Raw genomic sequence first — 22,978 nt, 5'->3', positions numbered from 1 at the left:
AGTGCATTGACAGTTGCTGCAAATAATCCTCTTTTACAGCACCTAGGCATAAGTTGTTCAGCACTTCCATGCAGGGACCATTTCGGCACCTGTGCCTGGACTCAGAGTCCTCCCCAATCCCTAGCAGGAGCAGTCATCGCAAACAGAGCCTGGGTGCTGGCTGTCTTTTGCCTTGTCAGCCGAGTCAGTGATCCAGGTTAAGGGCTCCCCGGATGAGGCAGAAAAAATTCCTGGGCACACAATGCTGTGCTCTCCCTGATGGCTGTGAGAGATGGCTGTGCTCTCCCTGACATTTGAAGTCAGTCGTAAGGACTGGTTGCCTTTGTACTGGCAGACCTGAGGGATATCTGTCCTGCAGCCAGCATACAACCAGCATCAACTCTCTAGCAAGTCGTCTGACTAATTTGACCCAAGTGCCATCATATGCCTGTATCTGATCTGGATCAAATGAGATACAGTAACACACAGATCCGGTATCAGTTACTATGAAGCCACAGCCTGTTGACCAGACTAGACTTGGTTTTACTTTCTTTTCTCAGCTTTGCCAGATTTTAGTGTCTGTTTAGTTGCAGATCTAAATTTCCATTTCTGCAGCCTTGAGGCCACATCAAAGTGCTTTAGCATTTATGCATCAGCTGTGTTAGAAGAGAAGGCCTGCCTTCGATGTCTTCTGTTTGTACCATTAAGACTGTATGTACTTGACGAACTCTTTTAAAAAATCCTGGGAATTTATGTCATAGAGTCAGTACAAACTGAAGTGCCAGAACTCTCAGGTAGGTTTCGGTATTAAAATGCTAACAAAAAGGGTTTAACTGAAAGTTAAACAAGTGTAAGGACTTCTTGGTGGAGGAAAGAAACCATGCAGTGACAACAGCAGATGGAGCTGTTGGAAACTTAAAATGTGTTCGTCCTGGTGGGGATGCAAAATATTCTCTGTGCAAAGCTGAAGAACCTGCACCTGGTATATGTTATTTCCTACTACTAATGCTCCTACTACACGCATACTCCAGAACATTATCTGCACTTTCTCTGATACCCACTAGTGTAGTACCTGCCTGTTTTCTATAGTTTGAATTAAAAGAAGACTGAGTTTCTTATAAAAACTAAACATGACCTATCCAATATTTTGATAGTTTATATCCAGATTTAAACTGTAAAGCAAGAATAATTCATTGTAATTATACTTTAAAATCCATGAAATGAAATGAAACAAGGTTTTCTTTAAGTTGGGAGTGTTATTGTAACCTTCAATATCTAAAGATAAAAACAAGGTAAGCTCTGTGGAGGAAGCAGTAATTTTTATTTGACTGTTAGAATTGGCAAGACTCAGAGAGGCTTCCAGGCACGCAAATCCTTCTTGAGGTTTAAAACGGAAGCCACAGATTTCAGGCTTTGTGCAGGTCGGAAACAAGTGCTCTGAGTTTAATTTAATATGTGTGGAGCAGAGCAAGGTTAGCAAGCACCTTATTGGTGCTTGGCCTCCAGGGGACAGGTAGAGAGTGAAAGGCAATTCTTAGCTATGGAATCCTTAGGAGTGAGCTGTGGGTGGTTTTAAAATGGGATATACAATGAAATGCCAGATCAGAGAGGCCAGATGATTTTAAGGAGATTTTCATGATATGCCTTTGTAATTGAGCTACAGGAAAATATTGGAGTTTATTATGGAGACAATATTGATAAGAAGTGTTGCATAGTTCTTGTGAATACGTTGAGCTTTTCCTTGTGTTTCATCACTTGTATTGGTAATTTTATTCTGAGGAGTGAAGCTAAATAACCACTGTGCAACCATATTTGAACATTCAAACACAATTCTCAACAATTAGCCCATTCACAGGGAGCAAGAAATGCTTTCCCAAGAAAGAAAGAAGAGCAAAGGAGGCACATGAGTGTGCTTAGACAGCGGGATCAGGGGTCAGGGGAAAGTTTTGGATAAATGCCTTGCCAACGAGTCACCTAACAGAAACTGATGGATTAGTCTGGGTATCCTGCATCACTGTTTCAGCTGGACCTGCGATACTAAGCCACACATTAGAGATATGGTCTTCACCAGTTAAAAATACCACTTAGCAAAACAAGTGGGGCAGAAGACTAGGTGGACTGTTTCCTATTTTGTTACCTTCTTTTCTTGTCACTTAATTTGTAATCACACTCAATAACTGGATATTTTTTTATATAACCACTGTTATATTTTTAAATATATAGCATATACTAATGCAGACTAGAATTAAATGATTGATTATTCAGCCATAAACATTTTAAAGGTAGCTTTTGATGTTTAAGAAATGAAGCAGTTCATACTAAGTCATGGATCCTCAATGCTCTCAACCTGGAGGACATTTCACATTGAGTAGTATTGTAAAGTATGATAAAAGTGGAAACAAAGAAGGGTGTTAATGGCATAGAAGTCAAAATACAGACCAAGCCCTGACAGCATCCTTTTACATACTCATTTTGCTTTATTGGCTAAAGGAGCAGTTTCCTTTTAACTTAATTTAAAACAGACTTTCTCCCCCCCCAGTGAAAAGTTTTTATTGAAGTTTTTGAGTAACTGCTGATGTAGGAGTCTGACAGAAATAAAACGAATGGCAGTACATCATTTGTAACCCCTGACTTGTTTGTTTTTTAATGTAGAGTGTAATAAATGAGAACATAGATTCACTTGTCCTGGTAACCACCTTGTACTTCCAGAGAGACCAATTCACTCCATGACTCCAAAATTAGAAGGTAACAGCCTCTTTGATATTTTAAAGTTGAAGCACATTTATCAGTTATTTAGAAAATACAAAGGAAACTGGCAGCTGAAGGAGCTTCCACAAACTTTGTTTCGGGTTTTCAAGGTTTCCCTTTCCTTTTTTTTACACTACTGTAAAGCAAAGTAGCTCTTGATTTAAATAGGATAACTCCTGGCTTACAGTGGTACAAGAAAACAAAAAAAAAAACCAAACAGATTTACATTTTTTTGGGCTGGAAAACAGGAAGAGACCTTAAGAGTCAGCTGAAGTTGATGCCCAAAGGATACATATAGGATACATACATTTGCAATGTATATGAGTATGACAGGATTTATATATGGTCTGTCAACCTTCCTATGAATAAGGCTTGCTATAAACAATGTCACAGTACGTGTCATACAATGGTTTTCAAAGTAAATGGTAGCAATGCTCTCAAGATTTGCTTGAATTTTTTCAGTGTCACCAGAATTTTGTAAGATCACACATACTTAATTAATGTATGATTAGAAGTCAAGTGCATTTTTTGCAAGTAGATAAAGATTTCCTGACTCTTTCAAATGTAGCGTGACTATTTTGCTATTATTCTCATTCAGTCTTTTCCCCTGTCCCCTCCCTGTAAAAAGCACATGCAAGTGAAAGCTAGCTACTCATAAAAACTGATGGTTTTAGAAATTTCATGCATGTATATTTAGAATTAACAATTATTATTTAAGTATTCTCATTCCTATTATACACATGAATATGTAGAGGCCATAATCCAAATATCACATTAAAGATCTCCCTCACTATATAAAAATTAAGACACACCGTAACAGGAAGTTTTAGCATTATTATTCTGGCTATGAAATCTGTAAATCATGTCCATATGCTTAAAAAGCAAGTCACGCTGAACACAGTAATAAAAGGCATTTCAAACTTCAAAGGGAACGTTCCTCTGCTCAATAACCTTCCCTCTCAGAAGGTCATTTAGTCATAGGTTAAGAGCTAATGACATCAGTCAAAAACCAGATCTGCTATGAATTTTACATACCTCATTTAAGTCTTCTGAATTGTATATTAAATCTCTGTTATTAAATTCTGATGTGTCGATATGAAAGATAACATAAAGCATTTCTATTTTAAAGTTTGTTGAATATTTTTAAATGGCTTGAACAATACAGAATTTCTCACATAAAATAACTTTGTGAGTTTTTATAAATCCTCATCAAATTCTAATTATCTGCTGGTGTTTCCATCTCCACCCAGAGCCTCCTTTTAGTCATGGTTTTCCAGGTAAAGGATTTATGGCTGTGCCACCATGTTAGTGACATCTGGATCTTCTTGGGGCTGTGGCAATGAAGACCGTCACGCAGCACTGGCATTTACAACATTGTGCTTAAAGAGCACAAAAAATTGTTCTCTTGAGCTTTTCCACATAGTATTTCAGTGAATGTTACAAATATGCAGTGTATGCTCTAGCTTTGGTCATTTTCTAATCATACAGGAGAGCGGGATGGAAAAGAGCAGCGCCCTGCAATGCAGAGACTGGCACAGGGCCTTAGGAGAAGATGATCTGCTAGGAGGGGAATTTATTGTAAAGGAAAGAAGCTGTTAAGATCCCCGTGCTGCAAACACAGTAGTGCATGAGCGAGGTCCAAAAAGCAGGTCGGTCAAGGCTTCAGAAGGTGGAAGTGCCTTTCTTCCACAGGAGCCAACAGGAGGGGAAGGATGGCCAATGCTCACACTCAAGCAATTGGTTTGTAGGGCTAGGGAAAGATATGTTCATATTCCTGCACAGGTAGGCATGAATCTGGTCAATTCAGAGCTCTTGGGCGTCTCTGCTTTCCTGCCCAGGACAGTGCCGTGCGTTAGGTGAAGCAAGAGGGGATGGATCCATCGTACTGAGTTGCAGGGGAAGGCTACAGGACTGCAGAGCTGTCCTGGTGTGTGTGCCGTCCTTGAGTACGGGACACTGGCAAGAGGCGTCCCCTTCCCCTGCCAGCCCTGGCACAGTGTGGGTGCTCACCTCCACCTCATTTTGTGACCTGGTGGGCTGGAGGCAGCTGGGTGACAGATGAGTGGGTTAATGGAGAGAGAAGGAGTTGAATTGCTGCACCAGAAGGGAAAGAGCTGAGGCTGAGGTTAGTGTGTGCATACTCACACATGTGCACACACACACGCATCCCAGGTCTGTTATCCTGCAAAGGTTTGAATGTGACTTTCAACTTCGTGTATCAGAGTTGACAATCCTGTTTGAAGCACAAAGAAGTACATTCGTAAGCCTTCTGGAAATTAGGGCTAAGAATTTCTAAGGAGCATGAAAGTTATAAACGAGATAAATATTTAAGTGTGCTGGCTGCCTAGGCCATTCTTGTCAGTAAATGCCACCACAAGCAGTTTCCTTTTCCACCTTCATGGTAAGCCTAAGACCTGTTCTGATTTTGCAAGCTTTCTGGCACATTGCTGCTGCAAAATGGAAATCCCTTACAGGTAAAAAACCTGTAGGGGATTCAACGTGAAAATAATGCTGAATTTTATGTTGACCTTTAGGTGTGTTTTTGATGATCACACATTCTCTGTTGTTTGAGCATGTTTCTATCAAAAATATTTACCTAAGCATTTCATAACATGATCCGCAAGAAGTAAGCACAAAATTTTGAGGTTAAGGGTTAAATTCGCCCGGAGGCTTAGGCGGAACGAAGCCTGTGGACATGGCAACATCTCACTCCTTCCCGTTGCAATCTTCAGTCCTGAGTTAGACCTCCAGGCACAAGTCTGTTTTTCAGTGGTCTGGGAAGGTGTGAAACTTCAGAGCAGGGTTCACAGTGGTGGTCAGCGATGGTACATTTCTAGCCTGGGTATCCTAATGGCTATTGCACTTTCCTGGGGGTTAGGTGGCTCATGTTCAAATCCCTCTCTGCCTCAGTGAGAAAAGCTTTTGAACGTGGTTTTCAGCCCCTCAGTGACTGCTTTATCTAAGAGCCTTCTGGAGTTGAAGCAGACTTACTTGTCTCTCAGGTTGGAGCAGTTCTGTTTTGTAAAAAAAAGTTAATATATTCACTGGTCAGGACAGAAAACTGAGGAAGCCTCTACAGATCAACATTGACAAGACTCAGGCATAATTAATACAGGGTTCCAGTTGCTAAACTTCAATTTAAGAAAAGCTAGGAAATGCAAAAGCTTAAACTCTTTCCACAGAATCTAGCTGTACAAATCCTGGTGTATGGTTTCCCACAAAGGTGTATTTTTACTCCATATGCCTCTGGTGCCACCAGTTAAGTGTCTGGTTTGCCTCTGCAGCTCCTTGGCTTTCCGAGGAAGGGGCTAATGGTGTAGCCTATCGGCAATCGAACCACAAGGTTGGGGTGCCCCCGACAGAGCTAGGTGAGAAGTGATGGGGCAGTTAATTCATTTTATGGACCCTTGTATAGCTCAAGGACTTCACCCACTGTGTACGTGCATCTGAATTTAGAGCCTCTCGGAGGAGCGAGGGAAATGTAAGGGTGTGCTGCTGCTGCCAAGCTGGTTCACCTGGTTTTGCACTGGGGTCACGTTTGCCTTCTTGTCCGTGTAGAGGGCATGCTAGTTTCACGTGGCCTGCGCTCTGGAGGAAAACCCTCGGCAGGCAAGCCCAGTGCAGACCAGTAGGTAACCCTGCTGTGGGGGCTCCACCCAGTACGCTCACAGGTCAGACTGTCTTGCTTGGTCAGAGGATCCCAGGCCAGTTCCCAGCACAGATAACAAAAACAGCCTGCTGGTATGTTTGCACAGACCTAGATCACAGACGGCTTAGGAAGCGTTCAGAGCAGTCATCCAGGGTCGAATCCTAAATGCCTTACTCACACAAAAGACGTGTTAAATTATTTGGTGCTTTGTCCAACAATTCAATCAATCTTGCAGGATTTGGCTCTAACTTTATTTTAAAGCAATCTACTTTTTCCCTATATAAATATAAAAAAAATCTCAGATGCACATCAAAAAGCCATTTTCTATCCCCTGTGTTGTGTCAACCTTTCCGTCTCTGTAGCAGTTGTTTCATTCGCTCTATTCCCTTCATTCACAGTGCAGTGTAGAACTGGAGAATTCAGCAAAGGGGAAAAAATGATTCAGTCATCAAGACTATCACTTCCAGTTCAGAATTATTGCTCACAATATTTTCTCTGGACTGACTCAGTCCAGACTTCAGTGGCTCAGAAAATAATGCTGTCCTTGTACTTGATTTGGTTAGAACACTGTTACTTAGGCCTCACACTGGTGAAAGGAATTTCAGTGCAAAGGAGATATTTTCATAGCATAGTAAGCTAAAAGGAAAACCATCTTTTAGTGAGCCGTGCCTTTCCAAAAATCACTGAAGAGCTAGTACTAGTGTGGCTGTTATCCCCTTAGGGAGATTAACACACTACACCAGGAACAAATAAATAAATCACACATGGTTGTCGGGCAGATGTGGGAAAAATGATTCTTCTTTACTGAAACTATTGGATCAAGTGACCTTGTTTCGACCTGGGTTTGGGCAGAAGCCAGTCCCAGTGGGACAAACATAAGAAGGCTGTACTTGAGATGGCTTTGGGTTTTTGCTTATTTTCTTTTTGTTGGGCAGAGTTTTAAAATAACAGAGAAAAATCAAAACAACTTGAATAACTGATGTATTTATTTTCTTATATACACTTAAATATGGCACATCTGACAGTAGTTGTACAATAAACTCAAAATGATAATCAATCAAAGCTGGACAGTAGATCAAATAACTCAGTGCTGAACCTATTAGAAGCCAAATCCTGTACACTGAATTTCTGAAGAAAGTTTCACCCAGGAGCTGCATTAGCTAAGGATTCAGAGGCTAAGATTATGTAGTCTCAATTTCTGAAAGACTGGCTGGTGATTCTATTACCAATATACCAGCTTCATCTTCCATCATGTAACATTAAACTGGCACTTTCCACTCTTCTTCCACGCAGCCAGCAATTCACCGGTTGTTGTTACCTCTTAGAGAACAATTACCAATGTCCCAGAGGATTCACCTGCAGTTAGTGATTACTCTAATAAATAAATGCAGACTGGATTCATTCTTCTGCTGTTAATGTGGAAGATGTTCGTGTTTACTATTGTTTGAAAGACAGTGACAGCTACTTTGCAAAGCAGTGGATTTTTGGAGAACAGGGGAAGCTCAGTCAAGGAGTTTCTTTGCTTTGGGACCCATGAGAACCTCTCTTCTCCTTTGGACAACGACAATGCCTGGAACATATTGGTTTTGCAGTTGGGCATGTTCTGGGTTGGGATGGACATTTGTCTTCACAGCTGTTTGATAAAGGAAAAAAAGGAAAAAGAGAGAAGCATTGTAATATGATAATTCCTCACTGTCTCAGTCCTCAACTTTTTCATCATTGAACACTGCAGTGTTCTCTAGACAACATCTGGGAAAGTGTTGACACCCTACAACACAGAGAGACAAACCTGACAGTTCTTGTGTACAGCAACATGTCTTGCTGTTGTCCATGTGTCCACAGTCACGACCTAAGCAATGCTTTCATTTCTTGTGAGCAGTGAAGTCCAGAGTGTCAGCACTGGGTAGTGCTGCTCTCAAATTCTGCGAAGTACCTTAGCTCACCTGACGCTTCAGCTTTGGTTGTCCAGGAATACTGGGCATAAAAGTCTGGCATAAAAGTCCTGTGTCCAGATAGTACTTTGTAGAAGCCAAACTCATATAAATAAATGATTGCATTGATCTGCTCCCACCTGTCTGAAACACATAAATGACCAAGTCTCTCATGCTCACTTTCAGCTCTGCTGATTCTATTTTTATACTTATTGTCAACTGTTTTATGCTTGTCTGTATTTTCAAAGCTGAACCTAAAGATGCAAAGGTTACTTCTTCCACAGCTGCTTCTCCATGAATGAACCTATGAAGTCTATGAGAATGGACCCTTTGGGTGATCAGTCAGTGAACTGCAGCTCTGCTAAGGTACCCAGGCAAACTGGATGCTGACTGTCCTTACATAAGCTTTCAGACAGAGCTCCTGCATGCCCCTGGGTCTCGACATGTGGCCAAGGCTTTCGGAGAAGGAAATTTTGAAAATAAACTGATGCATGAAAAAGTAGTATTTTAAAAGGGTGTTTTCTATCAAACTTTTGCCAGAGAAACCTCAAAACTAGTTACACAAGAGGATTAGGGAAATGCATGGAGTATAGCAGCCCCAGAACAATTTTCCAGCTTCTCAGTGGAATCAGAACTGATTGAGTGACTTTGTATTTGTACCAAATTGCATTAGCTCTAGAAAATCACTTGCTCTGAGGACAAACTCAATAAGGAATGAGCTATATGGTGTGGGTGCCAACTTAGGGAGCTTTTGTCCCTAGACGTCCGTGAGTCTGCATTCAGCTGCGACAGAGAACACAGGATGGGTTCTACCTACCTACAAATTCACGACTCAGTATCTCACTGCAAATCCCCTGTGTCACACAATAATTTCAGTTGTATCACAGTTTTAACCGTCATTCCCTTAAGATTAGGGGGAAAAAAAGTAATAAATATTGGTAGTTGAATAGCATCCTTGTCCAGATTTCTTCAAAACATGTTAATTAAATAAACCTTAGACTCCTTCTATGAAGCAAGTATTGTAAATATCACCTCTACTATTATTATCTCCCTAACTGCAGCAAGGTATTTTATCCCGGATGGACCTCCTAGCTAATTCAGCACTTGCACCTCCAGCATCTACACAAGCTAATTGAGATCTCGCAGCGTAGATACTGAATGACAAGGAACACTTACCTGCAGGTTTCAGCATGAAATATCTTGTGTTTTAGAGCACAGCTCTCCTGGCTCTCCCTACACAAGTAGCAGCTGCAGTTCTCTTTACTTTGAAAGAAATCTGTAGGACACTTCTGTCTACAGATGCATTCACAATTTTCTTCATCAAATTCCATATATTGTCCACACATAGCCAGCTCAGCAAGAGGAGGGAGTCCTGCAATAGCACATACATCTTTTAGCGGTAAGCTTTACATGTCTAAATCCTGCTTTTGAAGAGACTAACTCTTTCTTTGCAATCACTAGGACTCACACATATAGTCTCTCATAGATTCTAGTCTTCAGAATTTCTGCTGTAACTTACAGTGCAGAAGAGGACTTGAGAAGATTGGGCTGATTATTTCAGTTACTCTAATACTGCTATTTCTTGTGGGTTGAGCCCTGCATAAAAAATACTTTATTTTGGGGCTGTATATTAAAAGAGCTTAGTGTTAGGTTTTGGAATGCACAAATCTTTACCGGACAGCAGGTTTTAAAAAGAAAATCTCAAAAAGGATTTAGTCTATACCCATGACAAAAATGCACATCCACGCAAACTGTCACGCTCACCACTCAGTGTACTTCACTATCCATATACTGAGGAAATTTCGCAAAAGTAGTGCTGTCTAGTAAGGTGCGAGCTGGTCTAGCTCTTCAATAAGAAGCATATGCACATTTGTCAGTTAAAGATAGAAGAAAATACTTTTTTTCAGAAACAAAACCCCAGCCAAGTGAACACACTGTCTAATACCTCATCTATCTTCCCTCAAAATACACATCTGGAGCACAATATGAGGCTAATCCTAGCAAAAAGGGAACACATTTTGTGAAAGCTTTATTAAAATGCTAGCAGCACATCCCCACTTAAAGGTCATGGCATATAATGTGTCATTGGGAAGGTAATTTCCTGTGGTTTTACAATTAGCTCTTGGATTCAACCTACGGAATGTGGAATGTAACCTGCATCTGCGACCTCTGCAGCCTGAGCTCTGATCTCAGTGGCCAGAAAAGGCTTGCACGTTACTTGAAAGAAACCTTCATTATTATTTACTTAATGATGGAAAACCAATATCCAGACAGAATAGAACTCAAGTCCTATTGGAAGGGAGGAAGGAATCTGCCCCAAATTCTTGGAAGACAAACCCTTTCCTTGGGGTGATAAAGCTTGGCGTGTGTGAAGTGGCATAGAGTGTTTTGGTCTCACTTTGTTTCAACCTCAAAGACAGATTTTAAGTTATTTTGTCCCAGCCAATGCCAAACACAATGTACTTCAGAGAATGATATTTTATCTGAGGAAATACTAAGTCTGTGTCAACAAAAGCTATAATTCAACAAGCCACAAATTTTAATGCTCCAAGCTGACCTTACAAAAGGCTAAGACTTAAGAGGACTCTGGTTATTCACAGTCCTTTGGACTTGCTCTGAAATATAGAGTACTAATCCTTTCTTGAATGAAAAGTCTAACTTGAGCTTAACTACCTAACCTGATGGGCAGCTGATCTGATCCAGAGTGAGAACAGATCCTACAGAAATCACTATGCAACTGATCTCTTGCTTATTAACATTAGGAGATTGTAGTCAACAGACCAGTTTATGAGGTTACTTAGTTTTACCTTAGCTTGCTAGTCTAGGAATTGCTTGCCAGCTTGCTTTTATTGTTGCATTGGATGGTTTATTCTTTTGCTTGCTGCATGTAGGTTAAACCACAAAGGCAAGGCTTCCTTCTGTGTCCGTCTGCTCTAGTGCTATGATAATTTTATTTTGACCAGTACAATCTCCTGAGAAAAAACATTTTTTAAAAACCTTATACAGGGCTTGGAGAAATTGTAACTTCTCTTAATGTTTACTGCTAGTAAGTATCTTTAGACTTACACAGTTATCCCCCAGAATATTTCCTGCAAATTTCTTTGACAGATTAAAGTTTTCCAGGAAAAGCAGAGGGAGAAGGGAAGTATTGTACACTTTTACTAATTTTACCCTCTTCCATTTCCTTCCACAGACCTGAAGGGTTGTATATGCATACTCCTGAGTATGTATGGCATATCAGTTTGAAAGCTTCCTAAATACCTTCATATTATCACAAAAAGTACTCAAATACTTTGAAAGGTCATATGATCTTTTGCACTGACTACAGCTAATAGACAGGACTGATTTTGCCTATCTTATTCCTGATTAAGTCTGTTCTTCAGAATTTCCCATCATAAAGATTCAGCACCTTCCCCATGGTGCTGCCCCCATGTTCCAGGGCATAATTTTTTCTACGGTTAAAAAGTTTTCCCTGATGCCCATCATACAATTTAAGGCCCATGTAAAATAAAAGTTTATCCAGGGTGCCTACTTCACTAACTCTTTTTAATACTTTCCTATTTCCTATTCAGGTTGCTAACACAGAGGGAGTAAAACGTCCAAGCAAAAAACATGAGACGGGGATAAGCACATACGAGTGCTTATTTTCAGGTGAGTTTCTACACCATAAGCCAAGTCTGTCTAGGGATGTGGAATCAAAACTATAACTGTCTCAATGAAAAAATGGGACAAAACCAAAATGAAACACAAGCAGCCTGGAGATAGTAAGCAAAAGTGTCCATTCGTAATTTCATCTTTACCTTCTCGTCTGTTGGGATTCTGTACATCTACAACACATTCACATTTGTCACTGTCCCAGATCCATCCATTATGGCAAAGTTTGTTGGTAAAGGGGCATCTAGAAGAAAAGAAAAATTAAGATAGGAATTAAAAAAAAATTAGGACCCTCAGGGTAGTTATTTGGCAAAATGAGCCTGCTGGTATGCTGAGTCTGCCACCTGTACTACGTGAAGGTACAACATCTGTGTGCATTACTGCTGCAAACAGAAAACCTTGGGACTGGATGGTTTTGCTGATAGGGCTGAGCTGTCTGGCTCCCAGCAACTAGAAGGAATGATTACATCCTCAGGAAACAGCTACGATTTCGCAGCTCCACATTTCCATAAAACAGCTCTACCCCACCCACGGTAGTCTTTGTCTTACAGTATTCATGCCATGTAACTGTATTCAGTCTTTCCATGCTGCCAGAAAGTATAGCTCCAGTTTAAATTTGCCCATGCTGAAGGATGTACAGTGGACTGTGTTCAGGGTCAGAGGGGCCAGTTTGACTTTTAGGCACTTGGCTCTGGGAGGGGAACTCACAAACTGCAAGAAGGCTGAGGTTCTTCTTTATTTGCATAGGAAGGGGATTCAGAGCGGCCAGGAGGCTGAGTGAGGGCTGGAGTGGCTTTGCTGAAATGCCACCTCTCCCCCAGGCCAGATATCTAACTAAAGGGCAGTTATGGGGGCAAGCCTACATGCAAGGCTAGACAGAGACACCTGAGCTAACTTCAGATGAGTCACTCAAGCTGGCTGTGCTTCTAGAGTGTTTGCTAAATTAACGTAGCCTGTTCTCATCAGGACTACAGGGATTTTATACCATATTTTGGAGTTAGATGTGAGATCACTTTTCTCCAGCCAATGAGCCTGACAGATGCAAACCAGGACTGGACCAGAAAGTGCAAAGCCACAGTTCGCACTGCTTCTGACCCAACGTGCCATGAGGTATGGCAGAGGGCTTTAGCTTGAGCACAGCACTCTGTGTGCCCTGGCTAAATAATGTGCAAGCAGAGCTGCTCATGTCAGGTTGAAAAAGTCTATGCACAAATACCCACATAGCTCCAGCGGAATGTAGGGCTAATATGTGGACTTTGAGTCCCCGCTCAAGCACCTAAGTGTCTTAATGACTCCAGAACCTGCTGAACGAGCCTAGCCTGCTCTTTGTTGGATTCTGGTGTCCATTCACTTATAATTTGGTGGCCCATTCACCCATTCACACCATTCTGGTGTCCATTCACTGGGTTTAGTTGAAGCTTTCTAACCGTGAGTGATAATCAAGTTGTTTGTAAAAACTGTTGGGATAACAGAAAGTGAAAGGACCATTGTAATGACCAAACCTGAACAAAATAATTTTCATACTTAGGACTGCACAACATGTGTAGAAGTTTGTAAGTGAGGGAACTTACCCATCTTCTTCCGGGTACTGGACAGATCTTCGTATGATGGTGTACTGATGACGCTGGGTATTTGATAGACACTTACAGCCTGTGTGATTGGCAATTTTGATTGGCACAGGCTCAGGAACACTTGTCAAGGGAACCGAGATCTCAAAGAGCTAGGTGGGTGAAATAACATTTATTTTTCAGTTTCCATTATACAGTTAATATTCAGAGTTTTAAATCAAAACCTCTTATCCTTTGCCACCATTTTCCCCGCCCTTGCTCTTTTCTAGAGATAATTACCATAGGTATAAATAAGTAGGTGGGCACTGAGGGTTTTGAAGAGTAAGCAATGCCCACCAAGGTAGGAACTTGCCAAAATGCTGGTCCCCGTGCTGTATTACCAGCCATTAAACACCCAAGATCATTCCAAGTTATTTGCAAACACACTCAAATGCCTCTTCTGGATGCTAGGAACAAATGGAAAAGATACAGGTGTTGGAAACTTTGTTCTCAATTATATCATCAGTTGAATCTCAACCACTTATGGAGACAGCTATTTAACTGTCCTAGGGTGTAGTCACAGAATGCATCTTTAGGGACCTAACTTAACCCCCACAGCCTCCTCAGAAAGTGAAGAAACAGGAGTAAATAGAGGAGAGTTCATTCTGCTTCAGTTGGGTTCCTGCAGGGCATCATCCTGGAAACATCTCTCTCTTGACTGTAGCAGGAGCCTAAGGAACCAAGCAGCCTACTTTCAGTGCATCCAAATTGTTTAAGGTGATCTCTGAGTAGCCTTGTGGAAGCCCTGGTTCTTTGGGCAGCTACGTGCAGGAGCTGTTGAAGTGACCCACACCCCCCCTGCCCCCACAAGCCAGCTTCCTTCCCATGGAAACCAAAGTGTAGGGTACATCTTCACGTGCCAGCATGTCTTGGCTTAATGCTGCATCCACATGTAGGGGATGAGAAGTATTCCTAAGCCTGACTGCTTAGTCATTTAAATTTAGGTGTCGCAATGTCTAACTGCATGGCATGAATATCCTTTGGTGGATATTTTACACCAAGGAAAAAAAAATGCTCTCACTAATAGGGGAGTAATTCCATTCATTTTAGAGGAGTAAATCTGGACTGATGGTGGTGTATCCAGGAGTGGAATTTAGCTGGGGGTTTTGAGGGAATCTTTATTTTGAAGGATGCTAAAGGAATGTTACACTCTGCAAAACTGCAGTTTTTCAACAAACTTATGAACTGCTGCTCCAAAACCACATAAATAAATAAATACTTTTTAGCCTGACCTAGCTCCCTGAGCTGATCGGATGTCTTTTGTGTGTGGCCAAAAGCTCATAACAGCTATCCCCTTCTGGTATGGAATGAAAGCAATTAATGAACATTGACGCAAGAAGGACGGGCCCTGATTTATTTTACTCCAACTATATTCCAGTACAACCAGACACAGTGGAATTATATTCCAACAAACCTGAAACAAATACAGAAGTGAATCAGACCTGCTCCCCATGAGGACTTCAATTTTTCTTTTTAAAACAACCGCCCTTGATCTTTGTTCTGATTTAAAGAAAAGCCTTTTTCATAACTAGGATTAAATGTATTACTCCAAGTCAAAAGGTTTTATCAACTATAAGTAGGGATGCACAAGGTGAAGATTAATCAAGGAGGACCAGTCTCCTGTGCTCCTTCTGTAGGTAAGAACATGGATGGTTTCATCTGTAGAGCTGTTTGAAAATACTAAACTTGGAGCTCTGCTCAGGGTCACCTACTGGAGCAAGGTGTCTCTGTACATAGACACTAGAGGGAGTCTGCAGAAAGCAGCTCTCTGGATACTCTCTTTATGCTCACTTTTTGGCACTGGTCATTAAAACTCAGGTATTTGTGGCCTGTTGCGCCTAAGCAGTAATTGGCTACTGGTTTAAGCCTTTCTTTTCCAAAGTGACTTGTGATTTGGGACATTCAGATCCTGAGGCATTCAAATTGAAAGCATCTGTCCTCTCCTGTTGAAAATGTCCCCTTTTTAGGCTCGCAAAACCGCATATCCAAAATTATTAGCCAGTCTTTTTGGCACTGACCGCAATTCTGAAAATGCAGCTCTCGGACTCCTGGCCTCACACAACAAAATTTCCCAGACTCTCTCTTAAACCTTTGGTGCAGAGGATTCCCACAAGCCAATGCTCTCAAGAGGTCCCAGGTCCAAGTAACAATATATTAATGAAAGATTAAACTCCTTAGCATCACGTGAGCCTGCAGTCACTTTCTCAGGGCCTGATTTTCCATCTCTACGCATATATAGCCATTTTTAATAATGCAACATGAATGTAAAATGTTATTGCACATGCCTGCATTCACTCCGCATGGATAAAAAATTAATTCTTCTGTTTGTTATGATAGTGCAGACAGATCTTTCATAACAGGATCTCAGAAACCAAACATCCTCTTTCTCCTCCCTTCTTGGAGAGCCAGGGTAAAAAGAAAGCAGATGAATAGCCTCATTTACCGTTTTCGACACATAAGTTGTACTTGTGTTCATGCAGCTCAGACTCTCCTCATTGCAGCAGCCTCCACATCTGAACACATTCACGCAGGGAGGCTTGAAGAATTTGTTGGTTGTTGTACCCAGCTCCTTGGCAACTTCCACACAGGTTTCCCTGGGCACGCATTGAGTCTTTTGCCATTCCTCATCTATGACTGGAGAAAACACCGTTTTTATGAGCAATCATGGCAAAGTTAAACCTCTGAGGCAGAAGCATTATATAAATAAAAATGAAGTGCTGGCAGGCCATTTGCACTTACTTGGAACGATTTGCACTTACTTGGATCAATCTAAGGACCAGAGAGAGTCTGAGTGCAAAATTATCCCAGAAACTTACACCAGCTGCACTGGCAGAGAGGTCGTTGCATTTATACGCCTTTAGCTTTCAATGCGGATGACCAAAATCTCCATTAATTCCAGTGGGTTAAGTGGAGCTGCATCCATTTCCCCTAGCCGAGAGTCAGCTCCACAGCCTCTGTCTGACAAAGCTGGCCCACACCCTGTTCTCCCTTTCTCCAGAGTAGACCTCCTTACTGTCATTTTATCCTCTCTTAGCATGTACCCCACTGCAGACTCAGTAGAGCCTGGGCCTGACTGCAAAAGCACATTAATGATTAACAGATTCCGGTCAGAGGGCATTAATACTCCTACTGGATGTCAGCCAGCGAGCACCGTTTCCAAAATGTTTAATGAAATCCAAGACAAACACTCTCACACCTCAGTACCCTCAGGGGGTTCGAGTTTGAATAACAGGAATATGAATTCAAGCATGATTTATCTATTCAAAACACTGTGACATCTTTCAGATACAGAATTGTTGTCGACTAGTAATCTATTTTAGACTGATCTGTCAAATTCTGACTGCAAGAAGGAATAATGCATTAACTGACTGAACCAGAGGGAGAAAGCAGTGACATTTACATGATATTATCTCGAGTCTTGTTAAGAGGTAGCCCTGCTTTTTTTGGCTTTTGCTTACCTGATTCAAGTTATGGAATTACTCGAGAGTCATGAATGCTTATGCTTTAAGTCCTTCTTAAAATTATGAAAAACATTTTTCCTGTCTGCCCCCCTTCAGCAGGCTTCTGAAAGATCAAAAGCAACTTCTATACTGTTAAGAAAATTGCTCTCTCTTCCAGTGCAGTCCACCTCCCTACGATTGTGCAAGCAGTGCATACATTTACAGGGAAGTTCTGAAAAAAAAAAAAAAAAATTCTGGAAGACTTTTAATCTAGGTGCTATACTTTGTCTTCAGATGAGCATTTATTTCTCTTTTTCTACCTGACTTTCCTTTTATTATTTTTAATTTTTTTTAACTGACTGTGTATGTTTAAATCAGTTTGTTTATTCCTGCAAAGTCCTTCCCCAGGGTTGATTCACTCCCCTTTCCAGTCATGCAAAAAGTACAAGAAATAAGAGCTTGGGGTCCAGATTCTGATTTTACATAAATTAAGAGAAGAATCACTAAAATCAATAGAATTTTCTAGAGCAATGTTGGTCTATCAAAACAGCAATCCAATCCTAGGCCTTAAAATAGAAAATACAGTGTTTGCCAAACTCATTAAGGTATGTGCATGTAATCACTTCAGATGTCACTTCAATGAGTGTAAGCGGTGATGACCTTTCCAACTGCACACATCCACACTTTATTAACCACTTCTTTAGCAGCAGGGCTGTTATAGGAAGGGGCGGTCAAAGAAGTGGGTGTCACATTTTGTTCAGAAGCACTGTGGTCACCCTGATCTTTTCCATGAGCAAGCGCAAGGCATCTGCTGAGAAATTTGGCTCCGATACAGACTCCAGCTTGAAAGCCCTGCAGTCCTAGGTGAGCTGAGCTGCTCGGGGGAGGCTGTGGTTCAACGGGGTGACATGAGCTTTCAGTGGATTCATTGTTAAAGCTCTAGAAAGGAGGAATAAAGTCCTGAATTCGCCCTGCTGGATTTGGGGCGCTGTGGAAGATGGTCTAGCAGTGAAACAATGAGGAGCCTTGACCCAGCCTTCTCATCAAAACACTTTATTAAAACAAAACAGATGCCCTTGGCAAAAAGATCAATGCTTAATGACTGGAAAGGGTGTGGGAAAGAAATACATGTTTATAGGCTTGGGTTTTTTAAAAGGAGCTTTAGTACCTTGAACATATTAAGATATTAGAACAAAAGTAGTTTCTGTCCTGGGATAATTCTACTTTGGATAGAAGAATGGAGAAGATGACCCAATAAGGCTTTTTTTAACTTAAATTTCAGTGGCTTGACTTTGAAAGAGAAAGCTGGCATCTCTGTGTCTAGAGTTAGACTTTTAAAGGAAAAGTAGGAAATGACTTAACAGCTGTTCCAAGCGATTATAAGAAAATTATATCTGTATGACTATAGTCATCTGACTTTATTACCTGAACAGTTACATTATTCTGCCATTGAAAAAAGCCCATTGCAATATGCACTGCCTCAGTAACACTTGACAGCATCCTCTGTTGTCTCACTGTATTGACAAAAGGAATATTTTAATTTTTTCAGAAATGCTGGTGCTCACTAAATGAGCAATAGTGAATAGAGAATTACAGCATTTGACACTGGGTACTACTTCTAAGGACTTCTAAGGACTATTCTATGGACTCCTAGACTTGTAAAGGTGAGCAAACAAAATGTGTATCATTCATTAAAGCCCTTTTAATTGTTCTTCCAGCGTATATTGCATTACTTTTTTCTGCAGAAAATTTCTATGAGAAGTTTAAAACCATGCCTGTCATATGAAAACCCTTTTCAGACTGGCACTCATGTCTGCATTTCTGTGCTGTGGCTTAGAGAAGCAAATTAAGGCCTTTGCTCAGCCATAATTTAGCTGAGTAATGGTGTGCAAATGTGGCTGTGGTTATTGTAAAAGTGGTATTGGAACAGGATCAGCAGTATCTGATTTCCCAAAAGGAAAATAATATGATCATATCGCTTCAGGGTACAGACTGAACAAAAAAGAATAGTTTGGTCTGTCCTTTGTTAGGCTACAGTGCAGTTTTGCTGTAGGATATCCATTTGCTAGAGGAAAGTATTGTAACTGATCCTTTATTTTACATCAATGAACATATAATGCCTCTCGAGTCTCTCACCTACAAGGAATAGTATTCATTTTTGCTCCAGGTGAGGAAATAGATTGTGGTTCCCCGCATTCAGGTGTTGGTTGGTTCTTTCAAGATCTACTTCTCTCCAGAGAGACTTCCTCAAATAGAATGGAATTAGGGCAATACCTCCTTCCTCTGCAATTCCCACCCAGACACTGCTGCTGATACAGTGCCTTATATCAGAGCACACCTAATTAAAAAAGGGGTTTCTGTGCCTGCAGGAAAGCTCATTTGTTTCTGCCTGCAAGCAAATTCTGAGATTTAGCCTAATGCTGCTGGCCAGCTGCTTGGCCAGTCATTCCAACCTGTTCTTTGCATGTTGACTTCCCCTCCTTTCTGTGGACTGACAAATCCATACATCATACATCCTCCCTTTGGAGAGTATACAGAGAACAATAAGCCTGATCTGTCTGCAAAACAGGGAGGCAGACTCAGGCTATTGCCTGACATTTTTTCATACAAAGTAATTTTCCATGAATGCCCTGTTGTTTCCAGTATGGGTGTTTTCTAGGAAACCCCTGGTACTTAACCCTTTACTGGCTAAGAATCAGTGGTCCTGAAGCTGAGATCATGCAGCTGCAAACCTGCACCTACCTTTCAGTGTATCTATATCATAGAAAGCAGCAGCAAATCTGGTGGAGCGATGTGATGCAGAGCGCGAGTCTAAATTGGCCAGACTTTTGAGTTTTAGCCTGCATTTCCACAGCTTCCAGTCCTCAGAGTGAGTGATGCGAAGCAGCTCTTCCAGGCTGGATGCTCTCCTGATCTGCTGTTCTGACCGCTCCAATGCTGACAGAGATGTCCTCTGGAAGGAAAGGGGGAAGTCAGAAAGCCAGTACCTTTACAGCCTGTCCCCAGTGCAGCACACGGAGCGCTCGTACAAAAAGGCAGCACGTTACTGAGGACAGCTGAGAATACCTGGGAAAACAAGAGCACACAGAGATGTTCCGGGCTTTGACAGTGCCCAGCGCCAGACCGATCTGCAGGATTTGTGCCCATATAAATCAGGAAGGGGAGATGACCACTTCCTCACCCTTTCCATCACAGCCACCACAGCTATTTGACAAATGCAGGCTGTACTCCCCATATCCCGGCTCCCCAGGGAACCTGGCAGACACCGATCACGTTGCTGCTGTGCCTGACCTGGCCAGCCATGCCAGCATGAATCCCGGGCCACCCCTATAGACCACCTGAAAGAGTTCAGCTGGTGAGCACAACCCACGTGCCTTTGCAGCAAGCCACCTCAGGTGCCAAAACTCTGGTGCCAACCATGAGACATCACGGCAGGGGCAGGTGATACAGCTGGAAGCTGCCTTGCGTATGAGGGCCCATCCACACGGCGGGCAACCACAACATTCAACGTGCTGCAAAGTGGAGGATTCATCTGCCATTTCCCATCCTGACTACCGTTTGAGTCATGCCCGAGTCAGCCAAAGCGGCCTCAAGTCCAGCCACAGTGCTGTGGCTGTGCGGCAGCGTTAGCACAGTCATTGCATTTTCCACCTGCGTGATATACGTGACCATTCTCCACTCCCACGGGAGAACACTCCCTACCCCATCAGTTTAAAGTCGTTATTCACTTCAAACATACCTGTTTGACAGAAACTTAATATTGCAGAGCACCCCATAACGATACTGGTTTCTTTGGCTGCTGCTTTCTGACCTCTGTGTTTGTGCCTTATCAAGACACTGAGTATTTATTTCCACTGACTCACCAGACCTGCTGAAAACTATTGCCTCCAACCCAAGTAAAAGGTTATCTTTGTAAATAGCTGTGTTGCGCTGGGCTGGTGCTCTCAGCTGTACTCTCTGGTCATGCAGTTGACTGTACTTTTTGACTTGCAAATAAAGGGCTGCACTGCCAGCTCTCATAAATAAAACGCCAGTCCTTAAATGTAAAGCTAAAATATAGGAAGCTGACAGTGAGGGGTGTAGCAGCCTGCAGTCTGAACCGGTAGCAAGCGACTGCTCTGTACAGGACTGGGGAAGGGGTGGGGGAAAGTGTCACCTATATAAGGATCATTTTTAGATGAGATCTGAAACCCAGGCACTGACTGCATCTGTTATTTGTTATTAAAACATCTGTGGCATTTATTTTGCAATGATACAGATGTTAGCTTGTACATATGGCCAAGTTCGTTTTTGGGTAATTACCTTCCACTGACCTAAAATTCCCTGTGTAGTTAACTCACAATAAGTTGTTTGCTCTTCTTTTATGCCCATACTGAACATTATATTGTGCTTTAGCAAGCTGCCATGTTGCATTACAAAGATGGCTGGTTTTCATAGGTGAATGATTGCTCATATATTTCATATGTGGTGAAAACTGGAAAGCCTATCTCAATACTTATGGACAAATAGGTCAGAAGAAATGTGAATACTTAGCACCAGTAACTGAATTTCAAGATAGTTTTACAAACAAGCTACACAGAATTTTGCTGATCTAGGAAAGCTGAAATCCAGCTTGAGGTCAATGCGTCAAGACTCATTTGTTCTAGGAACCGCAGCTTCCATTCACAAACTGTCTCCTTGACCCTACAAAACATGTGAGTATAGGACCAGAGCTGGTGTAATGGGACAAAAGATATTAAAATTGAACTCCATTAACAATTAATAAGACCTTTTTCTCTCTCTTTACATTAAAAATATGTTCTAGCTGAATCAGCATCCAAGACTTCTAAACTAGAATGAAATTACAGCAAACTTGTAAAATGAGATGATGGTATTCTGTAAATTAGAAGACATATCCCTGCACTTCTTGTAAGGATCAGTAGTTTGGGACTAGCTTTTCCATTTCTTTTACTTAAATATCAAGAGGTTTTGTTAATGATCATTATATGAGCAAAATAAATAAGTTTTAAACCTAAGATCAAAGAGAACAGAAAAAGTATACATGCCTCCTTGTGGTAAGAAAAGATCTCTGGGCTTATCTAAAGCAAGAATTTGTATTGCTTTAAGGATTCTTGTATTTTTAAAGCTATACAAGTTCCTTCATGTGGACTGAATACAGGGAAATGAACTGACTTTATGCTTTCACAATTAGTATTGTATAGAAAGAGGAACAAGTAGTAGAAGTAATTTTTATACCCCAAAAATGCATCTCCAATAGGATTTGAAATGTAGTAATTAAAAAAATGTACCTCTGATATTGATGCATCATAGTGGTGTTGACAAAGCCTGCCTATGTGTGCAGGTTGTTCCTTCTCTGCTTTTACTGTTTTTCATATATTGGAAATTGGAGGAGTACAGTCAAAGGAAATGGAAGGAGCAGTGCTCACTACAGAATTCCCTATACAGTCATCAGAAATGTATCCTAATGAACTAAACTGTGATTACCCAAAACTCACACAGAGCCCTTGGAACTGAGTTATCGCTTCTCTGTCAGCTCCAGCCCTGTTCAGTGTTGCCTGGGCTATTCAACCCTGAAGTGAATCTGTCGCCTCTACTCTCTCCATGTTTCCTAACACCTATCCAAGTTCTGCAATTTGACGGGATCGCCAGCTGCCTGCCAGCACAGTGCCAGAATAATTGTCTTCCTTCTTCTTGTATTTGACTTCTTCCTGGAGGGAACAGATTTTACAGCTGATTTTATAGCTTCTTCCCAGCAATCCCTATCCAGTAAATTTCCTGGTGCCCTTTCCCGTAACAACAACAGCATTGAGATAAAGTGCAGACTCTCCCTCTGAGCACTGCTGACACTAGGCAAGATGGTGAGCAGAAGGCACTGCTAGATTTTAAGGGAGGGCTGAATCCCAGATAGCTGTAGATTTTTACAGTGTGGACATCTATTTTGTCTGTGAGTCAGTCACTCTCAGCTCCCTC

General features: G+C 41.5%; 1 protein-coding gene across 2 annotated transcripts in view; it reads right to left on the bottom strand.

The window, feature by feature from the left end:
* Positions 1-7,369: 7,369 nt before the first annotated feature.
* The window catches only part of VEGFD (vascular endothelial growth factor D), a 35,583-nt gene continuing 19,974 nt past the window's right edge, over positions 7,370-22,978 (bottom strand). For both annotated transcript variants that reach the window (XM_072852801.1, XM_072852812.1), the window contains exons 3-8: positions 19,751-19,961; positions 16,012-16,202; positions 13,533-13,681; positions 12,108-12,205; positions 9,484-9,679; positions 7,370-8,009 (exon numbers count right to left, since the gene is read on the bottom strand). In XM_072852801.1, coding sequence (XP_072708902.1) covers positions 7,883-8,009; positions 9,484-9,679; positions 12,108-12,205; positions 13,533-13,681; positions 16,012-16,202; positions 19,751-19,961 — 972 coding nt within the window. In that variant the 3' untranslated portion in view covers positions 7,370-7,882. The remainder of the gene's footprint in view (positions 8,010-9,483; positions 9,680-12,107; positions 12,206-13,532; positions 13,682-16,011; positions 16,203-19,750; positions 19,962-22,978) is intronic.

The sequence above is a fragment of the Ciconia boyciana genome, chromosome 1, assembly GCF_034638445.1.
Source record: "Ciconia boyciana chromosome 1, ASM3463844v1, whole genome shotgun sequence".
Lineage (NCBI taxonomy): Eukaryota > Metazoa > Chordata > Aves > Ciconiiformes > Ciconiidae > Ciconia > Ciconia boyciana.
Note: the sequence above shows the minus strand (reverse complement) of the source record. Positions and strands in the feature narration are given on the sequence as shown.